The sequence below is a fragment of the Tamandua tetradactyla genome, chromosome 6, assembly GCF_023851605.1.
Source record: "Tamandua tetradactyla isolate mTamTet1 chromosome 6, mTamTet1.pri, whole genome shotgun sequence".
Taxonomy (NCBI): Eukaryota; Metazoa; Chordata; class Mammalia; order Pilosa; family Myrmecophagidae; genus Tamandua; species Tamandua tetradactyla.
This window is the reverse complement of record NC_135332.1, coordinates 65,562,738-65,588,383: the sequence shown is the minus strand read 5'-3', so window position 1 is coordinate 65,588,383 and position 25,646 is coordinate 65,562,738. Positions and strand designations below refer to the sequence as shown.

The window sequence follows — 25,646 nt, the reverse complement described above, 5'->3', positions numbered from 1 at the left end:
TTATCTCCTTTATTTTACTTGACATGTATTTGTAACAGCATGTTGAAGGGGAATTATCCCAGGCACACTTTTGAATGAGACACCAAAACAACAGGAGCCATCTACCTTACATTTCAAACTGGGATTCCAGACAACGTGCATTTTCATTTTAATGGAGGGGCTGGTTATTAGTCTTCAGGATCTTGAGAGAGCTCTTAGTGTGTATTGAACACATCTTTCCAACCCTGACCCCATAGTGAAGGTGGGTGATTGCTCTGATAGAAAGTCTGGGGAAATGGGCTTCAACAGGTCTACTAAAGAGACTTGAGGATCTAACAGTGGAGTATAGGAAGATTTCTTGATGGGGCAACCTACATTGCAGTTTGCCAAAGCTGAGGAGGTATCAGTATTTCCTGGAATCCAGGTGTGGGCCACTGCACATGGGGTGTTTTAGATGCTGGCCAGGGGGGCCAACTGGAGGGGTGAGAGGTATGGGTTTGTGTGAGGAGCTACCAGTGACTTGTTGAATGAGAGGCATTTGCTTGGTTTCAGGAATGGCAGGTGGGAATGTGATGGGAGAGTCTAAGGAACTCATCATAGTCCCTCACAAGACAGGGTCTGATTTCAAAATCTGCCATAGTCAGGATAATTAAGTTCTAGGCAAGTAAGACCTCTCTTGACTGTTTTCCTTTTCTTACTGTCCCTTTCCAACCCTGCAGGGGTCAGGAGCTGTAGCTGGTGAGAAGTGACTAGGAAAGTAAGGAGAAAAGAAGTCAAATAATCTCCCCTTCCCATGGCAGGTAGCGAGCTGGAAGAAGGCCTGGGCTGCAGCAGCAGGGAACAAGTTCTAAAATGGGGCTAATTATATCAGCGTATCACACTACAGGATTGGATGCCAGAAAAAAGAATTAGTGTAAAACAAAAGAAGGTTCTAAATGTTGGACACATAATTTTCTTGCTGTAATAGGTATCCTTTTGGTTAACAGCAATTAGTCTCCTGTTTAAGTGACAGGTGGTCAGGGCTTACTTCTTTTGCTTTTGCTTTTGGCAAACTATAAGATGAAAAGTGAACCAACAGCATCCAGAGGGACCTTATTAGCCAAATGATGCTTTATACTTAATCCTGCATTATCTGGGCCATGAATATACACAGCCAGGAGCAGGAAGTGGCCTCACGTGTCACTGATAGGTGTCATCCTCACTTGTAGATCTGGCCTGTAGATCATGGTAGGAGGGCCAACTGTTTTCCTGCAGACCAAAGACTCTGAATAACATGATTGTAATCTGAAATTTTAGCCTCCCTTGGATACTCTCATGTGGCACTCATGGAAGATACTCTAAATATTTCTTTCCTTCACTTACCTCATTTCTTGCCTGTACTGGCTACGTGTGTGCCCCTCTGCCATCTTTTGTTCCTGGAGGGGAATGCTTTGGGGACATCTGACTTTGGGGAAAGGACAGAACATCAGCAGGATATAAGAGGCGAGCCAACAGACTCTTTATGGCTGCTTTACCTTGCTACCTTCCTCATTCCTTGGCCTACCTGGTTCTGAGTGTGTCTAAGCAGATTGGAAGATACTTGTCAAACAGAATGGTTAGGTTGGCTTTCTCTGTCTGTATTTCCCTTTTGTCAATCCAGCTGCTCACAGGAGGGTTCCATCCAAGGTCTGCTGGGTTGATGTACAGGATCCCTGGAAACACAAAGAATATTGTTCAGTGAATGCAGAGATTTAAACAGTGCTTCCCTAAAAGATACATCTATGTCTCAACCCTCAGAACCTGTGAATATGACCTTATTTAGAAAAAGGGTCTTTGCAGGTATAATTAACTTGAGGACTACTAGATGAGATCTTACTGCATTACCTGAGTGAGCCCTAACTCCAAGGACAGGTAAGGACAAGAGTGAGGCAGAGGGAAATTAGATAGACAGAAGAGGAAGATGCACAAGGTAAAAGGGCTATGTGATGACGGAGGCAGAGATTGGAGTGATGTGGAATAAGCCCAAGAAGCCAAGGAATGCCTGCAGCTACCAGAAGCTGGAAGAGGCAAGGAAGGGTTCTCCTCTAGAGTCTCCAGAGGGAGCATTGTCCTCATGGCACCTTGGTTTTAGACTTCTGGCCTTCAGAACTGTGAGAGAATACATCTCTGTTGTTTTAAGCCACCCAGTTTGTAGTCATTTATGCAGCCCTTGGAAAGTAATAGAGTGACTATTCCATAAATGTCAGCATATTCTTCCCACCAGGGAAGTTATTTCTTCTGTTTAGAAAACATACAGTAGTCTGGACTTAAAAAGGACACAGTTCTGGCGTAGGTGTCAGAAGGCTAATGGACTTACTATAGAAGACCAACTCCCACTGACTAATAAAAGCTGTGTGGAGAGCTGTGCTGAGAAGGAGCCAGAGGCCAAGTCCAGGGTCTGGAGGAGAGAAAGCTGATATTCATAAGCAATACTTGTCTTTGTGTGGGAGTATGTAGTGGGCCGAATGATGGTCCCTGAAAGCTTTGTGCATGTATTAACCCCAGGAACCTATGAATGCAATATTACTTGGAAAAAGGGTCTTTTCAAATGTAATTAAGTCTCTCTAGATGAGATCATCCTGAATTATTTGAGTCAGGCACTTACAACTGTCCTTCTAAGAAACAGAGGAGATACGCACAGAGAGTAGAAAAAGATGAAGGCAGAGATTGGGACTATGCTGCCACAAGCCAAGGAATGCCTGTAGCCACCCAAAACTAGAAGAGGCAAGGAAGGATTCTTCCCGAGAACTGTCTGAATGAGCACGGCGTGCTGACACCTTGGTTTTGGTCCTCAGGCTCCTAGAACTGTGAAAGAATACATTTCTGTTGTTTCAAGCCACTACGTTTGTGGTAATTTGTTACAGCAGCCACAGCAAATTAATACAGAGTGGGAGAGTAAATCTACTGGCCTGTGTTCATCAACCTCAGCACAGGTCCTTGAAAGCAGATCTGATATCATGGTAGAGGCCACAAGTGTTATCTCTATCCTCTAGCCTCTGCTGATAAATTTAGTCAGTGGAGATAGAGGAAAGTTAAGCTATAAAACTGACACTCCCATCAGTATTTAGTAAGGAACTGCAATGCTAGGTCATCTCCAATGATATGGAGACTAAAAGAGGCCTAAAGGTAGTCTAATTTGAGGCACATATGTACAGATGAGTGTTGTCCACTTCAGGGGCCATTGCCCTTCCCATCATCACAGCATTTCTGAATTAAAATATCACACAGCCCTGGCCTTAGAGAATTGCTCATCCTGGTGAAAGCAAATTAAGGGCTGAGAACTAGGCTAAATTTTGGGTGATCAGCTTTGGTGTCTGACTTCTGTTTGGAACTTCCTCTAGAGCCAACGAAACTGTGCATATGGCTAGAGACGCCTCTCTCTAGTCTGTGAACATTTTTTCCTTTCTTGCACTGTACCTGCTCTGGAGACAGTTGCTGGGGTGGCTGTGCGCAGGTGGCTGATCTCAAAGAGAAGTCTCATTGTGGGACTCAGAGGGATCCTCTCATTGCTTGCCAGGGTTAGCACCTGGAAATATCAAAGAACTTGACAAGTATTGGAGGAGTTAGTATGTATGACCCATGGGTGGGGGGTTGGCTGATTAATGTCTTTTTTTCATGATTGTAAGGATTTTCTAAATTTTCAAAATAATCCTCTCTCTCTTTCTGTACTACCTCTACCCCTATCACTGTATGTATGTGTGTTTGTATCAGGGGAAATTTATTTAAAATGATGTCAATGTTCCTAATGACTAAATAAAGGGATCAAATAAAAGTATTAAAGGAAAAACCTTAGGTTTCATATCAGTACTCGTCCTTTTAAGAGCTGATACATTTGTCCTAATGATTCTGAAAATTTTGAAAAAATTTTTAAACTTCTATTCTGGTGTGCTTTTTGAACAAAATTTGGAGTGGCATGAAAAATGAAGTCTCTGATTTGATTTAGTCACCATCCTTTAGCAGTGGCATTATTGGTTTAACATCTAATTTTTTGCACTCAGTCAATTTTCATTGTTCATAAAACATAAAATATGCTCTCAAAGGATAAAGATTTGCCACCGCCAAAATATTTGACGGAATGTTTCTGATTCTCAGTTTCTCTATTTATAAAAAAGGGAAAAATGAAAGAAAAAAAGATTTGAATACATAATTTCAAATCCCTTTCAGCCCTAAATATTAAATTAATATATGTGAAGAGGAATCTGAAGGAAATTCCAGCAAGGCTGAAAATGTAGTGAACAATGGCAGATCTATTGAATGAAGTAAGTGAAAGTTGTTCAAGCAAATGTGAGGGCTTTGCAATGTCAGCTGAAACAACTGTAATCTTTCCTTACTCTGGGCTGGCCATCATGTGGAATCCAGATTTCTGAATGTGGCTGCCACACTCAGGGACTGGTTTCTTAGACAATTAGGGATGGCACAGAGATACCTTGTTATCATCCATGACAGTGTTTAGAGACTCAATCCACATGGGGTCTATATCCCCATCCAGTAAAATCCACTTGGGCCCATCATGGGTGATGTTGGCAAGCTCCCTCATGATGGAAGAGAACAATCCTAGAAGAAACCACGGATTCCTTATTTTCCATTTCACCATAAATGCTCTTTCTCTCAACACAGCATTTCCCCATTAGCTACAACACTCAGAAGATGTAAATGGAAGAGCTGGGCCAGATCTGGTTTTATATCATGTTCTCCCAAAGACTCCCAAGGTGCCATGCTCTCTAACTTTTTGTAGCAACAGCAACAAACCTTGATAATACTAGTTTTCAAAATTTTTCAAACTTTGAAAGAAGTTTTCAAAATAGTACTAGTTTTTAAACTGAGGTAAAATCCACTTAACATAAAATTAACAATCTCCAAGTGTCCAACTTAGTGGCATTTAGCATATTCACAATGTTGTATCACCGCCACCTCCTCTATCTAGTTCTAGAACATTTTCATTACCCTAAAAGAAAACCCTGTACCCACTGAGTAGTCACTCATCATTGCCTCATTTCCTCCCACCCCTAGAAACCTATAGATTTACCTCTTATGGGTATTTCATATAAATGGAATCACATGATATGTGACCTTTTGTGCCTGGCTTTTTTCACGTTGCATAATATTTTTGAGGTTCATCCTGTTGTAGCATGTATCAGTATTTCATTTTTTTTATGGCTGAATACTAATACCAATTACCTTAACAAATTTCCTTACTCATTTTAGTGATTTTTTCAACAACATCTCTTGGGTTTTCTAGGTATAAAGTTGAATCATCGGTAAAAGACTAATATTTTCTCCTTCCAATCCTTACACCAGTATTCCATTTTCTCGTCTCATGGTATGTGTTAGAATCCGCCTCCCACCCCCAGTACAGAATAACGATGTTGAGAGTAGGCCTCCTTGCCTTGTTCCTGATGTCCAATGGAAATGGCTTGTATAATCATTCAGAATGAGTTATTTCCCACTTTTGGTGAAGGGTGTTTATCATATTTAAGATACTTCTTCCCATTCCTGTTTTACCTAGGATTTTTAAAAAATTAGGAATGGTTGTAGAGCTTTTAGCATCTGTTGACTGATCATATGATTTTCTCCTTTATTTCCTCAATGCTTTATGCTAATACATTTTTGTGGTTGATCTATCCTTAAATTCCAGGAATAGATTCTATTTCAGGAATGTAAGGATATTATATTATTGTACTATTCTTTTGAGATATTGCTGGATTCTCTTCACTGATATTTTATTTAGAAGTTCTGCACATATATTAGTAAGTAAAATTGGGTTTTCTTGGTTTGATTATTTAAAAAGTTCAAAATCAAGATTATGTTGGCTTCATAAAATGATTTGAGGGTTGTCTTTAATGATTTTGGAATTCTTTGCTTTTTGTCCTGACTACAATGTTTTTCATTAGCTTACTCAAGACTTCTGTCTTACTGGGTAAATTTTTTTTTTTTTTTTTTTTTATAGATTCCCCTTTTTTATTTATTTATTTATTTATTTATTTTACATGGGCAGGCACCAGGAATCGAACCCCGGTCCTCGGGCTTGGCAGGCAAGCATTCTTACCTGCTGAGCCACCGTGGCCTGCCCTTACTGGGTAAATTTTGTTAATTTATATTTTGCTAAAGAGTTACTATTTCTTCACATTTTTCAAATATGTTGTCATCTAATTACGTGTTCTCTTCTAATTTAATCTTGTCTATATTGTTATGTCTTCTTTCTAAAACCTAATCTCAAATACTTCTACTCTTTTATTTCATTAATCATACTCACAACAAATTAATTTTAGAGGTATTTACAAAGAATTGATATATATTTATTTATTCTTTTTATGATTTTTTATTTTCCTTCCCTCTAATGCCAGCTTTTATCTTTATTAGTTCTTTTTTTCTAATTTTTTTTTTAGGTTATTATTCTTTGAATAATTTCCTAAGATGGATACTAATTTCCTTTATCTCGGCCTACCTTCTATAATAAGGCAAGAGTTTAAGACTTTCTCTTACAGGCTTTAGATATATCTCATAGATTTTGTTTGAAGTGTTTTCCATTTTACTGCTTCTTAGAGGGTTTGCAATTTCATTTTCTCTTTGATCCCAGGGTTAAGAGAACATTTCTTGATTTGCAAGTAGTAGAATTATTTTTGGTTATTTGCTATTTGTTTCTAAATTTCTCACATTATCAGAGAATATGGCCTGTTATTGATACTTTTGAATTTATACAACTTTCTTGGTAGGCAACCAAATTGCTAATTTTTGGAAATGTTCTAAGAACCGACCAAGAAAGGAATATTTCTATATAAGGAGGCAAATTTCTAAAACTACATGTTATATTGAATTTGATGATGTATTTGTCAATATCCAGCTGCAAGGAAATCACATTGATTCTCTACCCTACCTCATAATAAATCCCCAAATAAACTCCAAGTAGATTTTTAAAATGTTAATGTAAAAAAGACTCTTTAGAACCAAATTTATGATACTATATCTATAGTGGAAAGTTAGAATTATAAAGTAAATGGGAATCCCAGATGCTAAAAAGACTAGATAAATATAAACTTTAATTTTTAAAAAGTGCACAGCAAAATCTAATATAAAATATATATACACAAATGGTAGACAGGGAAAAAACATTAGCAATGCATATGACATATGAAGGGTTAATATTTTATATATATAAAAAATGCTTACAAACTACAAGAAAATGACCAGGGAAAATAAAATCACAAAAGGTAAAATTGCTAAGACCAGTAAGAATAAAAAGATGCTAAGCTTCACAAATAGTCAGGGAAATGAAAGGCTGCTTATTAAAGCCCATTGTTCTAGGCCTCTGATTGAAGTTCCCAGATTAAGGAAATCTGGAGATTTTGACTTTGATATAGTCAGACATGAAAACATTAGGAGAGTGCTGGGATTTTATCATTCTAAAAGCCAGGAAATTTTTAGAAAGAAGTCCTTATCAGTTCATGGAGTATTTTCTCCATTTTCTTTTATGCTCTGTACCAATTACAGTGCACCCTTTCCAATGCCTAGCAATGATTTTTAATTTTTGAAGGTGATGCTGAAAACAGCATTGAGTGAACAAGTGTTTGGGATCCCCTGAATCACTGCAGAAGGGACCATGGCTCTAGGTTCTCTTCAAGAGTTGTAGGGATGTTTTCAGCATCACTGGGGGCCTGACCTCGTCATGATGACTTGAGGAACACAACTTCTCATCAGTGCTGGGGGCATGTTGAGTGGAAGAGGGGGGCCCTCTGTTGGATGCTAACCTGGGAATGAGCCATGGCTTCTTTACCCTACACGTACCTTAAATCCAGGCAGCGCAGATTATCCCCACCATGGCTTGTGCCCCAGAATCACTAAACTATAGTAAAATGCTTGCCTTGCTGTATCTTCTTTAAGAGTTCTCTATGAAGGGGCAGCTGAAAGAGGTCTCCAAAGGGTTGCGGTTCTGCTCTAAGGCAAAATTGGTGTCTTCCTTTCTACTAGTCTTTTCATTTCCTTCTGCCTTGGCACAGATCCATCCAATGTTCCCTGCACTGTAGCTCACCATACTGTGTCTAACCCTACCCAAGAAACTTTGAGGATAACAGATAACTCTCTCCAAGGGTTATCCCATTCTTACCATCTTTCCATTCTCGTGTGGCTGGATTGATGATGCCAAAGAGTTCATCATTTGTGACTGCTTTGGGATTGAGGTCAGTCCAGACAGGTCGACGTTTCATGATCTGGTAAGTCTTGTGCAAGGACCTGAGCACCTGAGACTTGCCAGTCCCAGCGCTGCCCACCACGAACACGGAGTGCCGTACTGCCAGCAACTCCTCCAACTGGACCACCTGGGGAGACACAAAGTTGAGGGACCATTCTGTCACTCACTTGCATCCCATCTGCTCTTCCGCGAGCTAGGCTCTGTGAAGTGAGGCCTGAAGTCCAAAGAGGGAGGGTCATTCACCCTCAGACAAGATGGGGTCCTAAATACAGGAACTATATAAGTCATTTATTCACTTATTTATCATTCAGCCATATAATTATTAGTTACCAACTAATTACTAGAGCGTGTACCTGGTGAGGTACACTTTACCATCCTCTATGTTCTCATAGTCCGATAGAGAAGAAAGTCATGTTGACAAGTTGTCATAAGATGAGGCTCTCATAGAGGTATGAATAGAGTGCTGCGGGAAGAGAGAGGATGGAATAATTGATTTTATATAGTTAAAAGGAACAAGGAAGAAATAACAAAGGAGGGGCATTGGAACTGGGGCTTCAGGGATGAGTAGGAGTTTGCCTAGAAGATGAACAGGAAGGACATTCCAGACAGGGATAACAAAGGTGTCATAGAGCACAATGTGTTTGGCCAGATGGTTTGGCGAAGCTGGAGTCAAGGATTCCTGTGGCAACAGTGGTAGCATTGAAGGTTGCAATGCTAGTCTTCTTCCAGCTTGCCTCCAGGCTTACTTTTGCAAACCCAATCCATCTTCTTCCTTGCTGTAGGAGTATACTTGCTGGAATGAAAACTGATCATGTCACTGCCATCTCCTTCTTGCTTTAGTGGTTCTCCATAGCTTTGTGATGAAGTCCCAAATCCTTAGCCTTGCTTACAAGACCTTTTGCAGCCTTGCCCATATCAGCTTCCTTAGTCTTCTCTCCCATCCCCCAACATACACATTTCAGTCAAACAACTATTTGGATTTCTTCAATGATGTTGTTTTCTGCATCTTTGCCTTTGTATATGCTGTGCCTACAGTTAGCAAGTTAGGAGGAGGGTGTGTTGGTTTGAAAGGATATATGTGCCCTAGAAAAGCTGCGTTTTAATCCTAACCCCATTTTGTAAAGGCAGCATTTCTTCTAATCCCTATTCAGTATTGTATGTTTGGATCTGTAATTATATCATCTCCTGGGGGTGTGATTTAATCAAGAGTGGTTGTTAAACCGGATTAAGTGGAGGTGTGTCTCCACCCATTTGGGTGGGTCTTGATTAGTTTACTGGAATCCTGTAAAAGAGGAAACATTTTGGAGAAAGCAAGAGATTCAGAGAGAGCAGAGCAGAACGACATGGCCATGAGAAACAGAGTCCACCAGCCAGTGACCTTTGCAGATGAAGAAGGAAAATGCCTCCTGGGGAGCTTCATGAAACAGGAAGCCAGGAGAAGAAGTTAGCAGATGATGCCATGTTCACCACGTGCCCTTCCAGATGAGAGAGGAACCCTGACTGTGTTCACCATGTGCCCTTCCAGATGAGAGAGAAACTCTGTGTTTGCCATGTGCCCTTACCCTTGAGAGAGAAACCCTGAACTTTGTCGACCTCCTTGAACCCAGGTATCTTTCCCTGGATGCCTTAGATTGGACATTCCTATAGACTTGCTTTAATCGGGGCATTTTCTTGGCCTTAGAACTGTAAACTAGCAACGTATTAAATTCCCCTTTTTAAAAGCCATTCTGTTTCTAGTATATTGCATTCTGGCAACTAGCAAACTAGAACAGAGGGGAAGAGGAACAGGAAGGAGAGAGGAAGAGTACAGGGAGAAGAGGAGGATAATGAGAAAAAAAGGTGAAAAGGAGCAGCTCTGGCTGCTGAATGGAGACACTACATGTTCTAGTTTGCTAACTGCTAGAATGCAATATATCAGAAACAGAATGGCTTTTAAAAAGGGGAATTTAATAAGTTGCTAGTTTACAGTTTTAAGGCCAAGAAAATGTCCCAGTTAAAACAAGTCTATAGAAATGTCCAGTCTAAGGCATCCAGGGGAAGATACCTTGATTCAAGAAGGCCGGTGAAGTTCAGGGTTTCTCTCTCAAGTGGAAGGGCACATGGTGAACATGGTCGGGGTTTCTCTCTCATCTGGAATGGCACATGGGGAACACAGCGTCTTCTGCTAGCTTCTTCTCCTGGCTTCTGGTTTCATGAAGTTCCCCGGGAGGCATTTTCCTTCTTCATCTCCAAAGGTCGCTGGCTGGTGGACTCTGCTCCTCATGGCTATGTCATTCTGCTCTGCTGTCTCTGAATCTCTTTCTTCTCCAAAATGTTTCCCCTTTTATAGGACTCCAGAAACTTATCAAGACCCACCAGAATGGGTGGAGACACGTCATCACCTAATCTAGCTTAACAACCACTCGATTAAATCACATCACCAGGAGATGATTTAATTACAGATTCAAAATACAGTATTGAAAAGGGATTATTCTGCCTTTACAAAATGGGATTTTGATTAAAACAGCTTTTCTAGGGGACATACATCCTTTCAAACAAGCACATTAAATATGTATATTTTTTGCATGAACAACTGATTCTGGGAAGACTTAAATTTCCTTTCCAGTTTTGTCAACTTTTTAAAAAATTTTAATTGTTTTATTGAGCTTCACCTTCCATAAAATTTATCCTTTTACAGTGTTCAATTCAATGGCTTTTAGTATGTTCACAGAGCTGTGCAACAATCACAACTACCTAATTTTAGAGCATTTTCATCGCCCCCAAAGGAAATAACATACCCATTAGCAGTCACTCCCCATTCTGCCACCTCAGCCCTAAGTAACCATGGATATGCTTTCTACCTCTATAGATTTGTCTATTCTGGACATTTCATATAAATAAAATAATACAATATATGGTCCTTTGTGAATGGCATCTTTTACTTAGCATAGTGTTTTCAAGGCTCATCCATGTTGCAGCACTTTAGTACCTAATTCCTTTTTATTGCCAAATAAAATTGCATTTGGTGGGTATATCTCATTTTGTTTATCCATTCATCAATTGATGAATGGGTAATTTCCACTTTTTGACAGTTAGGAATTCATTAACTTTTGATAGTATCACTTGTAAGATAAATATACATATATCCTTATCTTTCCTTCTCCCTTCTATCTCCTATCTTCTGCCAGACCAATTTTACTTTTTGTATTTTATAATATTTGCATTCTGTTCTCTAATGATATTTAGACCTTCTATATTTTCCATGATTCCAAGAAAAAGACCAATCAACAGCCTTCATGATTACGACTACAGATATTTTTCGCTGTGGAAGAAAATAGTTGCCTGAATGTGTTGTGTCCTTTATGGGCCTGGTATCATGACTCGAGAGACAATTTTCCAAGCACCAAGCCAAGGTCAAATGGGTGCTTTTTTTTTTTACACTTCATGTATTGATCAATATCATGTCACATTTATTTGTTTTTATTTAGATCAAGATTCCCACTCCCATTGATGTTTTTAATTGCCTTTCTTTTTCTTTGTTAATAGAAAGAAAACGTGCATGAGTCCTCATAATCTTGCATTTAACAAAACACACAAGAATTTGGCTATTAGTCTATTCTTACTTTGACTATTATATTCATTCTTCTTGAAGTTCTTTTTCTCGAAGATCACTGACTTGTTCTAATTTGGATTGATTTCTTTCTAGGCCTGCTTATCATAGTCCTAGGATTTCCAGGATTTTTTTTTTTTTTGGATTATTGAGTTCCTTGGATACCATGATTTTTGTTTGTCTTTCATCCTTTTTTTATTGTTGTTGGAATATGTCCTCAAATAACTTACTCCAAAAGAGGGTAGAAGTAAAAGTTATTAGTTTTGCAAGTATGTTAAATGATAATTTTATTGGTATAGAATTCTACATAAGAATTGAATTCATTATACTTTAGTGTCCAGTGTTGCTGATGAGAGGTTCTGATGTTAGTTTGGTTTTATTCCCCTGTTGTGTTACCTGTACTGCCTCCCCACTCTAACCCCCTAATCAGGAAGCTTTTATTTTTTTCTCTTAATACTTGACTTCTGAAATTCTATTAAAATATACCTTTCTATAAGTCCTTTTTTTTTCTTCTGTAAAGTCTTCACTGAGCCATTCCAATCTGGACATGCGTCTTCCCAGCTCAAGTAAGTTTATTTTTTTTTTAAATTCAATCTTTTCTACTTTTCTCTTCTCCATTTTCTCTGCTATCTCTTTCTAGAATTTCTATTGGCAACATGTAGATATCTTAGACTGAACCACTATATGTTATCTTGTCCCTCACACTTTCTGTCCCTTTGTGTATGTGTGTATATATCTATACATAGATCTTACATCCTGGGAGATTTCCTTGCCTTTATCTTTCAATCTTCCACTGAATTTTGTGTGTCATCAACCATACAATTTTACATTTTGAACAGGTTTTTATGATTTTCTGGTGGTTATTTTTTCATAGCTTCCTATTTTTGTTTTATGATATCATCTTCTTTATTTTCTCCAAGGAAACTAATTAGAACTCTTTAAACATTCATTCCTTATTTCCACCAGGGTCCATTGATATGAATGTGTGTGTCTTTGTTTTTCATGTTGTTGGTTTTCCCCAATATCTGGTGATCCTCATGTTTAAGTAGGAGCTTCGCTGCTTGTTCTGGTAAGTCGGGATGGATTTCCTCTGCTGCAGGATATGCTCGTCTCTTTCCAAGGTAGGAGGACTGACTGGAGTTCAGTTTACAAGTTCAGGTCTTATATTTTGGCAGGCTTCGCTTGTGGGTAAGTGAGCTGGTCGCTGGCCTTCAGGCCCCAAGCAGAATGGAAAGGCTTTAAACAGAGATACCATTATCCCCATAAGAGTACTAGGTTTGTCCCAAAATTTATTAAATTTCTTTAATTGTGTTCCGTTTTGCTTTTTGGCCAAGGGTTAAATGCCTGGCTGCACATGATATGAATTCTTTGGAACAGGGGAACAGAGGAGCTAGGAGAAGAGTGTGGGGAGTCAAATGGAAAAATTATGGCATTAAAAAGAAACTTTGGTTATTTTCAGTGCTCTTTTTCATTCCTGCCTTTCTTAACTACCAACTCCAAGCGCAGAGTTTCTCCAGGCTGCTGCTTATACCCCCTCTGCTCTGCTTTATCTGTCAACTCACTTTCATTCTCTTTGTGTATTTCAGAAATTTATTGTAATACCTCTTCCTAGTTTCCATGCTCCTATGGTTTTATCCTCCCCCCCCTTTTTTTTAGAAAAAAAACAACAACTTTATTATTACTTTTAAGGGATCTCAGGATGCCATCTTAAGCCTCACCAGGAAGTTTTTGATTAAATAGGTTTCAGAAATTTAAGGAGAAAATGCAAATGAAAAGTGGGTAGCAAACATCTATTTTTTCTTCAAATTTTTTATTGTGAAAAATAACATACATACAAAAAAGCAATAAATTTCAAAGCACACTGCTACAAGTGGTTGTAGAAAAGATTTCAGAGTTTGGTATGGGTTACAATTCCATAATTTTAGGTTTTTACTTCTACCTGCTCCAAGACACTGGCGACTAAGAGAAATATCAATATAATGATTCAGTAATCATACTCAGTTGTTAAATCCTATCTTCTCTAGTAAACAACTTTTTAAAATAGAAAGAATCTGTGTTATTGTGTGAGTGTAAGGTGATTATGAAAAAGAAGAGAAACAGAATGTGGCCAACTGGAAAATAAATAGAAAGAAAGAATACAATGTGAGTAGAAAGAAGATGAAGAAAATGGAGAAGGTATTTCAGATTGCTGGGAAAATGTGGACTGTCCTATGAATCTAACACATCAGCTTCAGTGTGCTGCAGCTTATGAACCTCATTGGATTAAAACCATTTCTGATGTGGGGGTGACTCATAGGACCAGAAACCACCCCCAATCTGCAAATTCAGGGCCCTTTATGTTTCCATATAATCTTGAGTCTCATTGTCCATTCCCAACCCCACCCCAGCTGGCCACCAAATTTTCTTTGATGATCCTAAAATTTTTGCTGCTGCTTGTACTCTCTCTATGCATCCCCTCCTTTGCTGAATCTTTTCCCTCCACTTGAAAGACTTTTCTCCCATCTCGACTTTTCAAAAGTATATCTATTGAAACTGGGAGGAGAGAGGTTGGGAGTAGGGATGAACAGATTGGCAGAAGCAATCACAGCTGTGAAACACCAGGTGATGCTTTGCTTTCTTCTGTCAAATATGGTCACAGAAATGAAAGAACATCCCTATTTGCATGGGAAGTAATATTGCAATTCATTCTTTCTGTAATGCAATTTTATTGAGGTATATTCACATACCATATAATCATTCAAAGTATGCAATCGATGGTTCACAGTATCATCATATAGTTGTGCAATCATCACCACAATCAACTTTAGAACATTTTCATAACTCCCCCAAAATAAAATAAAATAAAATAAAAAAGAACATGCAAATAGCCCATACCCTTTATTCCTCCTATTATCCATTTATTTTTGTCTTCATGCTTTTATTCACCTGCCTATACACTGGATAAAGGGAATGTTAGTCACAAAGTTTTCACAATCACATGGTCACATCATAAAAGCTATAGAGTTGTATGACCATTATCAAGAATCAAGGGTACTGGACTACAGTTCAATAGTTTCAGGTCTTTCCTTCTAGCTATTCTAATACTCCAGAAACTAAAGAGGGATATCTATATAATGCATAAGAATAACCTCCAGAATGACCTCTAAGTTCTATTTGAAATCTCTTAGCCACTGAAATTGTATTTTGTTTCATTTCTTTTTCCTCTTTTGGTCAAGAAGGCTTTTTTAATCCTACAATGCCAGGGCCAGGCTCATCCCTGGGAGTCATGCCCCACATTGCCAGAGAGATTTACAGCTCTGGGAGTCATGTCCCACATAGTAGAGAGTGTAGTGAATTTACTTGCAGAGTTGGCTTAGAGAGGCCACGTCGGAGCAACAGAGGAGGTACTCTAGGGGATGACTCTTAGGCATTATTATAGGTAAGTTTAGCTTCTCCTTTACAAAAATAAGTTTCTTAAGGGTAAACCCCAAGAGGATTTGGCCTATTAAATTGGTAGTTGCTAATACTTGTGAAAATACCAGGAATTCCCCAGGTGAGGAAGTGTAATATTTCCACATTTTTCCCCAATCCCTCAGGGAGACCTGGCAAATACTTTTTTATTTTCTGCCCAATTACTCTGGGATGTATCAGATACTACATTAACAAATACAAAATAGCAAGATCTCATTCCCTATTCAAGGTTTCATGCAATTATGTTGTTTGAATAAACTGACCATACAGATAAAAGTAGATAGTGTACTACAGAAAATATAAATTTTGTACCAAATGAACATTTCTTCCTTTGGTCTCACACAGAAGTTGAAGTTTTAAAACACAGTTAAGACTTTCAGGAAGATGGTGGAATAGGATCGGCTGACTTTACCCTGCTCCATGTAACAACAAGAGAAGGGACAGAAAAACAACCAGGACTGCAGCCCCAGGGTGTGAGTGACCAGAGAGGGTTTTCTATACTGTATAGGGAGGCTCAGGACAAAAAGTGGAGATACTTTTTGTGCACAGTGCCTGCTGCTCACCCCTGAGACAGGCCACTGTGGGTGCCTGCTTTTTGGACAGACTGGAAGGTACTCCCCTTGGGAGGAGGGGGAGATGCAGGGTCCCAACACTGCTTCCCTTTCCCCATGGAGGTCTGCAGACCTCAAGTATGCATGGACAGAGAGGCGGGGACGAGGAAGTGTGACTGGCTGCACACCCCATGACAAGCTGTGCACCCCGTGACCAGCTGCCAGGCATTTCTGGGTTGGCTCTGGACAGACGCAGCTAAAATACTCAGTACCACAGCCCCAGGTTATCCCAAGCAGGAATCTGGGAACCACCAGACCCATCAGGCCCACAAGTGGGGTCTTCTCTGAGGGGAACATTGCCCATCCCCCAGCCCTGGGTTGGTGGCTTTCAGCACATCCAGTGACCAGTGGCCCTAGCTAGAATTGAACTGGCTCTCTGTCCAGCTCAGCCAGCTGCCACAGTCCCACAGAAGAGGTGGGACTGAGGGGAAGAGGAGGTTCAAGAGAGCCATCTTCTGGGAAGAAGAGGAAAGCGAAGTCTGGGACACTGCCTTTCTGGGTAGCTTTTAATAGATCCTCAAGTACAGTCCTTGAAAGAAGTCATGACCTTGGTTTGGCAGAGAATCACTGACAAACCACATGCAAAAGGAGACATTCAATGCAAACACAAGCAAATATAAAACCTTAGATGAAGTGAAGGGGATCAACATTAAAATAAGCTTATCAAAATAAAGAAAATCACAAAGCACATGAAGATGCAGGCAGGTATGTCCCAGCCAAATGACTAAATTAAAACACCAAGGAGACACAGAATCTGGAACAACAAGTCAAAGCTGTTCATACAACTCTCCTAAATAAATTCAATGGGTTGGCTAATGCCATAAAGGATATTAAGAAGACACTAGAATAATATAAAGAAGAATTTGAAAGAATAAATAAAAATCAGCAGATCTCACAGAGATGAAAGATAGTTCAGACCAAACTAAAAATATACTAGAGACACACAACAGCAGATATGAAGAGGTAGGAGAAAGAATAAGTGAACTAAAGGACAGGATAATTGAATTTAAGTGCACAAAAGACAAATGGCAAGAAAGATAGAAAAATTGGAATTGTATCTCAGGGAAATGATGGACAAAATGAAGCACACAAATATGAGGATCACTGGTGTCCCAAAGGAGAAGAGAAGAGTAAAGTTGAAGAGATAATGGAGGAAAACATCCCAACCCTTATAAAAGACATAAATATGCAAATCAAAGAATCCCAATGAACCCCAAATAGAATAAATCCAAATAGGCCTATTCCAAGACACCTACTAATCAGACTAGCAAATATTGAAGAGGAGCTGAAAGTCCTGGAAGCAGCAAGAGAAAAGTGATTCACGTCTTAAGACTGAGTTCAGACCACTCAACAGGCATCATGAAGGCTAGAAGGCTGTGGTATGATATATTTAAGATCCTGAAAGAGAAAAACTTCCAGTGAAGAATTGGAATTGTTCTCCAAAAGCGAGTGAGTGATTAAAATTTCACAGACAAACAAATTGAGACTATATGTCAATAAGGGACCAGCCCTACAAGAAATACTAAAGGGATTTCTGTCAGCTTTAAAAAAAGACAGAGAGGAAGGTCTGATAGAAGGCATAGAATTGAAGACTATCAGTAAGGGTAACTTAAAGGATAAAAAGACAGAGGAGGAAAATAATATATAGATCTGACAAATAAAAACCAAAGGGTAGGTGGAAGATTTAAGAACTCCCTTTACAGTAATAATTTTGAATGCTAATGGAATAAACTCACCAATTAAAAGATACAGACTGGCAGAATTGATAAAGAAATAGATCCATCTATACGCTGCTTACAAAAGACTCATCTTAGACCCAAAGATACAAACAGATTGAAAGTGAAGGGATGAAAAAAGATGTTCCATGCAAGCTGTAACCAAAAAAGCAGGAGTAGCTATACTAACATAAGAAAAAATAGACTTTAAATGTAAAAAATCATAAGAGACAAAAAAGGACACTACTTATTAATAAAAGAGATAATTCACTGAGAAAAAAATAACAACCATAAATGTTGATGCTCCTAATGAAGGAGCTTCAAAGTACATGAGGCAAACATTGGCAAAACTAAAGGGAACAATAGACATTTAAATAATGATAGGGGGAAACTTCAATACACCACTCTCTTCTATAGATGGAACAACCAGACAGAGGATCAACAAAGAAAGAGAGAGCTTAAACAGTGTGATAAATGAATTAGGCCTAAAAGACATATATACATCGTTACACCCCAAAACACTAGGATATACATCTTTTTCTAGCGGTCAAGGAATATTCTCCAGGAGGGAATCATATGCTGTGACACAAAGCAAGCCTTTACGAATTTTAAAATGGTTGAAATTATTTAAAGAACCTTCTCTGATAACAAAAGAATGAAGCTAGAAATCAATAACCACCAAACAGAATTTTCAAAATATATGGAGACTAAATAGACACTCTTAAACAATCAGTGGGTCAAAGAAGAAATTGCTGGAGAAACTGGTAAATTTCTGGAGATGAATGAAAGTGAAAACACAACATATCAAAACTTATGAATGTGATAAAGGTAGTGCTTAGAGTGAAATTTATTGCCCTACATGCCCATATTAAAAAAGAAAAATGAGCAAAAATTGAGGACTTAACTGCTCGTCTGGATGAACTAGAGAAAGAACAGCAAACTAACACCGAAGCAAACAGAAGAAGAGAAATAACAAAGATTAAAGCAGAAATATACGAGTAGAAGAACAAGAGAAAAAAAAAACAATAAGAATCAACAAAGCCAAATGTTGGTTCTTTGAGAAAATCAATACAATTGATGAACCCCTAGCTAGACTGACAAAGAAAAAAAGAGGGGATACAAAAAAAATCAGAAGTGAGATAGGGGTCAATACCATGGACACTGAACATAAAAAATAATAAGAGGATACTGTGAATAACTATACACCAACAAACTAGACAACTTAGATGAAATTGAAAATTTTCTAGAAATACATGAGCAACCTACACTGACTTGAGAAGAAATAGAAAATCTCAACAAACTAGTTACAAAGTAAACAGATTCAATCAGTCATCAAAAATCTTCCTACAAAGAAAAGCCCAGGGCCAGATGGAAACAGGAATACAGGGTGAAGGATGATATTATCTGTACTATAGAACTTCATTTACTGTATGAGACCGAATGCAGGGAGGTTTATTTTTTCCAAAACCTAAATTTTCTATAACACACAATCTAACTCAACCTGCCTGGATAGCTCATTTAACCAACCCAGACACAGGGAGGGCAGAATGGGAACAAGGGCTTGTAATTCTGTACAGCTCAGTGTAATACCCAGATATGTCCAGGGTATGTTGGGCAGATAATTAAAAAGTATTGGCAAAGTCCAAAGTCCCTTGAGGGACTAGAGAAGAAATACGTAACTAAGAAATTAAATTTTCATGCCTAGGAACCCCCTGATACTCTCTCAAACATTAGGGACTCCAAAGTCAATAGTCCAAGCCCTTAATTTTGATGCATGCTCTTATGAAACTTATTTCTGTGGCAGAGAAGTTAAGCCTAACTATAATTATGCCTAAAAGTTACTTCTGCAAACCCTCTTTTGTTGCTCAGATGTGGCCTCTCTCTCTAAGCCCAACTCTTCAAAGAAAATCATTACCCTCCCCCTACATGGGGCATGACATTCGGGTGAAAGTATCCCTGACAATGTGGGACATGACTCCCAGGGATGTGCCTGGTCCTGGAACCATGGGATCGACAATGTCTTTCTGATCAAAATGGGGAAAAGAAATACAACAAAATAAGTTATCTCTTATGACTGAAGGGAGTTTGAATTAAGTCAAGAGGCTATTCTGGAAGCTACTCTCATGCAAGTTTTAGCTACATATTGCTAATTCCCATGGTTTGCCAACCCCCAAACCAACACCATTCCTGATAGCTCTAAAGAACACTTAGGCCTCTATCTGAGATTCTACAAAAGTTTCATGCACTAAGTGTTCTTTCCGGAAACCTATAACCTCCAGGTGGTTCCTTGGCCAGATAAGTCCAGAAACCCAGAGTGTTTCAACTAATTCCAACAAGACCCCCTTTTCAACATGAAGAAGTTAGAATGGGCATAGCCCAAAGATCCTTAAAGAGTGGGAGAAGGATCATAGGAGAAGGAGGAGTTATAACAGGGAAGTTAGGATTTAACACATGGGCCAGACTACTAAATTATACAGATATTTCTTTTTAGTCTCCAGAGTCTTGGAGCCTAAAAACCTGAAATTTTGGAACTATAACCTATATTAAACTTTGAAATCTGTTCTATAACTACTTGAATTGGTTTGCAAGCTGCCAGAATGCAATATACCAGAAATGGAATGGCTTTTATAAAGGGAATTTAAGAAGGTACAAGTTTACAGTTCTAAGTCAATAGAAATGTCCAACTAAGGCATCCAGGGAGAGACACCTTTATTCAAGAAAAGCCGATGCATATGGAACACCTCTGTCCACTGGGAAGACACGCTGGTCCCTTGCTACTGGGCTCCATTGCTTTCAGCCTCTGTCCCTGTGGTGTTCCTCACTTTGCTTCTCCAGGGCTGGCTTTCATCTCTTGGCTTCTCTTGGCTCCCTCCAGGTTATGGCTTGCTTAACATCTCATGGTGATGTCTGCTGGGCTCCAGGCACCTCCAAACATCCATGCCTTTTGTCCTCCAAATGTCAGCATCTGTGTCAGCTCTGCTCTGAAGATTCTGTCAGCTTTCTCCAAAATGTTTCCTCTTTTAAAGGATCCCAGTAAACCAATCAAGACCCACCTGGAATGGGCGTACTCACATCTCCAGCTACTCAAAGGTCATACTGACAATTTGATGTGTCACAGCTCTATTGAAGTTATCTTATCAAAGTTTCCACTTACAGTATTGAATCAGGGTTAAAATAAATGATTGCTCCTACAAGACTGGATCAGAATTAAAACATGGGTTTTCTAGGGCACATAATACTTTCAACAGGGACACTTGTTAAAATGTACCTTGAAATGTATTGCTTTTTTGTATATATGTTGCATTTCCAATACAAGTAGTTCAAAAAGCACAGTCAATATCATTCCTTACCCTGTATTCTGATTTACCTTAGTCCTAACCAGATCAGCTTCCTTCATATCTTTAATTGAAGTCTGATCTCTTTTTCAGCTTCTTTAACAGTTGTGGCATGGGGTAGTGATGACTTTCATATCAATACTCTAACTTTGGATATCAAAACAGATATCCAAAGTTCCAGGGGATGACCAGGTTATACACAAAGAACTGCACATAATTTAGAAATAACAGTTAAAACTCAGCAATAGATGTGACTGTTGTAAGTGCTTACAGTCTAGGAACCTTTACAGTAAGCCTTATTGAACATTCTATACTCCTTAGTTGTTGACTGTCCATCCTCTGCCCACATTCTATCCCCTGATAACCTATGCTCTCCAATTCAATTTTCAGAGATTGCACATTATAGTTAGTCCACATTAGTGAGGTGTTCCAATATTTGTCTTTTTGTTTCTGGCTTATTTTACTTAACATAATGTTGTCAAGGTTCATTCACCTAGTTGCATGTCTCACAACTTCATTCCTTCTTGCAGGTACACAATATTCCATTTTATGGATACACCATATCCATATGGTGCAGGATCATACAGGAACCCTATACTTAGCCTCCTGAGGACCCACCATACTGCCCTCCAGAGGGGCTGCACCATTCTACTGCCTTACCAACAGTGAATAAGTACACCTCTCTCTCCACCAGCTGAATCTTTCTGTTTATGTTTTAAACAGTTTTATTCACACATCATGTAATCCATCCCATAAACAATCAATGGCTCCCAGTATAATCACATAGTTATGCATTCACCATCAAAATCTATATGAGGACCTTTCCATTTCTCTGCAAACGGAGAATAAAAAATAAATAAAAATGAGAAACAACAACAAAAAACACCAAAAATCCCATACCTCTCCTTTTTCTTCCCCTCTTATTGATATTTAGCTTTGGTATACTGCCTTTTTCACAATTAGTGGAAGCATACTAATATGTTACTGTTAACCGTAGACCCTTGTTTGCACTGATTATACTTTTTCCATATTCATACCATTTTCAACCCCCTGCAATGTTGAAATTAATTTATTCTCCCTCATGTAAAAACTTTCTTATATTTATACATTTAATCACCATCATTTCCTTTCCTATCTGTCTTTAGTGTTCCCTTTAGTATTTCTCATAGAGCAGGTCTCTTGTTCACAGACTGTCTCAGTATCTGTCTGTCTGAAATATTTTAAACTCTCCCTCATTTTTGAAGAACAGTTTTGCTGGATATAGAATTCTTGTTGGCATTTTTTTCTCTTCCAGTATCTTAAATAAATCATACAACTGCCTTTTTGTCTCCATGATTACTGTTGAGAAATCTTCAGTAAAAAACAGTTTTGTTGAGCTTCCCTTGTATGTGATGGATTGCTTTTCTCTTGCTGCTTTCAGAATTCTTTATCTTTGACATTTGACAATCTGATAAGTAGGTATCTTGGAGTGGGTCTGTTCATATCTATTCTGTTTGGGATATACTACACTTCTTGGATCTGTAATTATATCTTTCATAAGAGTTGGGAAATTTGCAGTGAGTATTTCCTTCATTATTCTTTCTGTCTCTTTTCCCTTCTCTTCTTCTGGGATGCCCATAACACATATATTCATGCACTTCATATACTCATTCAATTCCCTGAGACCCTGCACATATTTTTTTTATTCTTTTTCCTATCCTTTTGTGTAGGATTTCAGGTGTCCTGTCCTGTAGTTCATTAACCTTTCCTTCTGCCTCTTCAGATCTGCTTTTGTAAATCTCCATTGTGTTTTTCATCACTTCTATAGTGACTTTCATTCTCATAAGTTCTGTCATTTGTTTTTTTTCAAGTTTTCAAGTTCTTCTTTATGGTAACCCAATGTCTTCTTTATTTCCTTCATCTCCTTTGTCATATCTTCCCTCACTTCATTGACCTCATTTATTCAATTTAGAAAATTTGTTTGAACATCTTTAACTGTTTCAATTCCTGTATTTCATTTGAAGAGTTAGCTTATTCCTTTGACTGGGCCATGTTTTCATTCTTCCTCGTAAGACTCATTACTTTTTTGCTGATGTCTCGGCATCTGATTTCCTTAATTTGTGTATTCTGGAGGTCATTTTCTCTCTTTTATCTAGGGTTTTCTTGTTGGTTGGCTTTGTTCTCTATCTGCTATTTAATATTCAGTTTAACTTATTCTAGACCTCTAGCATAGATTCTGCTTAACTATTCAGAATTTTTCAGTTTTTGTTTTTCTGGTTCTTGCTCTGCCTCAGGAAGAGGGCGTAATCAGTACCAAGTTTCCCTGAGGATAAGTCCCTGTAGTTTGCCAGTCTTTCCTGAGAAACCTCTTGACCCTGTTCTTTTCCTATATTGTCCAGCAGGTGGTGCTTGTCAGCCTGACACTCCTCACTTGTGTAAAGTGGTACAGTGTCTTTAATTCTCAGCACACGCTGTCCTACTATGGGCATGATTGAGACAGAGACTGAGGTAGAAGGTGGACTTAAGCTGTTTCTGTTTTCTGAATTTCTGAATTCTGAATTCTCTAAATGAGAGCCATCACTTGCGCCAGGCCCTGACCCCCCTTTTCTTGGGGGAGGATTTGCAATTTAAGGAATTATCTCCTTCACTTGACTAGTTACTTTGTCTCTCAGATGTATCTTAACTCTGCCTTTGCCTGGGTCAGTTCTGACAACTGAAAAGGCCCGAGGCTTTTGTTTTTAGTGGGTTGCTAAAAAAGTTAAAAAATATATATATTTTCAGAATTGTTCTCAGCCCCTCACCCCCCTCCCTAGGTTTGTCAATCAAGAGCTGGAGAAAGTACCTGTCTCTATGTGCCCCAAGAAAAGGGGGGGTCCTTTTTTTCCCCCCAGTATTCTGAGCCCAGTGGACTCCAAAAGCCTCTGTGTTTGTTTGTCAGCCCTGGCTCCTGTTTGGCAGGAGAAAACTCTGGGTTCCTTTCATCGTTGCTCTGGGTTTATCTGTGCTCAGAGCTTATATTTAGAAATCCAAATTTGTTAATTACATTTTAAATTAGAGCTTGCTTGAGCTCTCCTTGCTTTGCTCCTAGGAGAGACTGCTTGTTTTTCCCATGGGGAAGTGTCTCCAAAACAGCTTGCTATGACAGAAGGGAGTGGCGCCAGTCTCCACAGTTTGGGAGACTTTACTTATAATTCTGTGCTGTGATCTTGGCCCTTCCACCAGTTCCAGACTGATATCCAGTCATGGAAGTCCCCCAAACACTCATTCCAGAAAGTTCCTATTTACTAGAAGCCCTAGAAGACTAATTAAATTCCATATTTCCCTACACTGCCATCTTGACCCCTCTCCCTCCAATTCATTCTTAATTTTTTTCATATAATCAGAACTTAATCTCTATCAATGAAAGTACAGTGTGCTAGAAATGCCTCTTAGAGTGGAGTAGACGTGACCTGTTCCCCTGGCACATAAGTTCCTCAAGGGGAAGCACTTTCTCTCACACAGAGTAGCTCAATGAATATCTTGGAGAAGTCACAGCACTTCAGTTTCCTCATCTGTAATGTTTCCTTATTGCACCCGTGCATAGTCTGCCTCATTGGGTTGTTGGGGGATCAAATGTGATGCAATTTATAAAACCAATTGGTGAATTCCAAAGTGATGGCGATGCAACTATTAAAGATATTATTGCACAGGGAAGTATCCTATCCAAGTCAGGGAACCCCAGGGACCTTGACCCTTCTCTTTCCGCACTTATCGTATCCTGCCCCAAGGTATATATCTGAATTTTCAAGGGCTGCTACAATAAATACCACAGACAGTTTGGGTTAAACAATAGGAATTTATTGGTTCACTGTTTTAGAGGTGAGAAGTCCAAACTCAAGGTTTTGAAGGGCTGTGCTTTCTCTGAAGCCTATAGCATTCTGGTGGTGGCTTACAGGCCATCCATAACTTAGTATCTGTCGCTGGAACATGGCTATCTGTCTCTTTTTGTCTCTTCCACATCCCACTGCTTATAAGGATCCCAATCATATTGGATTAAGGCCCACTGTGATCTTATTTACAAGTGAGTTCACATCCACTTGTGAAGGGATTAGGATTTGAACATATCTTTATGGGGGGCATGATTCAATCAACAACAGCATGGTTATTTGCATACAGGCACTTCACAGTAAGAACATTTATGCACCTTGAAATCTTTGCCAAATGTAAAACTGCACTGTGAAAATAGCCTTATAGAAAAACAGGGTTGGGGGAGAGCACTCAGAATATATGGAATTTTGTAACCAAAGCCCTAAAAACTCAACAATGAATCCTAATCTTAATTAAAAACAACAGTTGATCACTACAACATTTGCACCTCTCTTTACAACCAGACAATCCTCTGCAGCTTTTAACCTGGAGACCTCTACTTCCCTTTCTCAGATGTAAACCCTGAGTACATTCATTTCTAATAGAGACCATTTTAATCACACATTAAGATCTCATTCAGATGAAGTGTTCTTCATGAATCCACAGTTTTAATGTAAGGGAAAATGGATGCACAGTGTCTTCATCTGTCCTTTCAGTTTTCCTAGGAAATGTAGTAGAAAGCACTATTGTTTCTTATAGTCACTAAAGTAGTTATATTTGCACTAAAGTTTCAGCTTTATTTCTTAAGATCTTCATCTATGGCTATATTTATTAGTTTCCTATGGCTGTAGAAAAAATTACCACAAACCTATTGACTTAAAATATCACCAGCTTAGTCTCTTACATTTATGGAGGTCAGGTGTCTGAAATGGGCCTTAC

General features: G+C 38.8%; 1 protein-coding gene across 10 annotated transcripts in view; it reads right to left on the bottom strand.

Moving 5' to 3' along the window:
- DNAH9 (dynein axonemal heavy chain 9) overlaps positions 1-25,646 on the bottom strand; it is a 372,566-nt gene that overhangs the window by 193,988 nt on the left and 152,932 nt on the right. For all 10 annotated transcript variants that reach the window (XM_077166001.1, XM_077166002.1, XM_077166003.1 and 7 more), the window contains 4 exons: positions 8,099-8,309; positions 4,424-4,551; positions 3,415-3,523; positions 1,523-1,670 (listed from right to left, as the gene is read on the bottom strand). In XM_077166001.1, the coding sequence (XP_077022116.1) occupies positions 1,523-1,670; positions 3,415-3,523; positions 4,424-4,551; positions 8,099-8,309 (596 nt within the window). The remainder of the gene's footprint in view (positions 1-1,522; positions 1,671-3,414; positions 3,524-4,423; positions 4,552-8,098; positions 8,310-25,646) is intronic.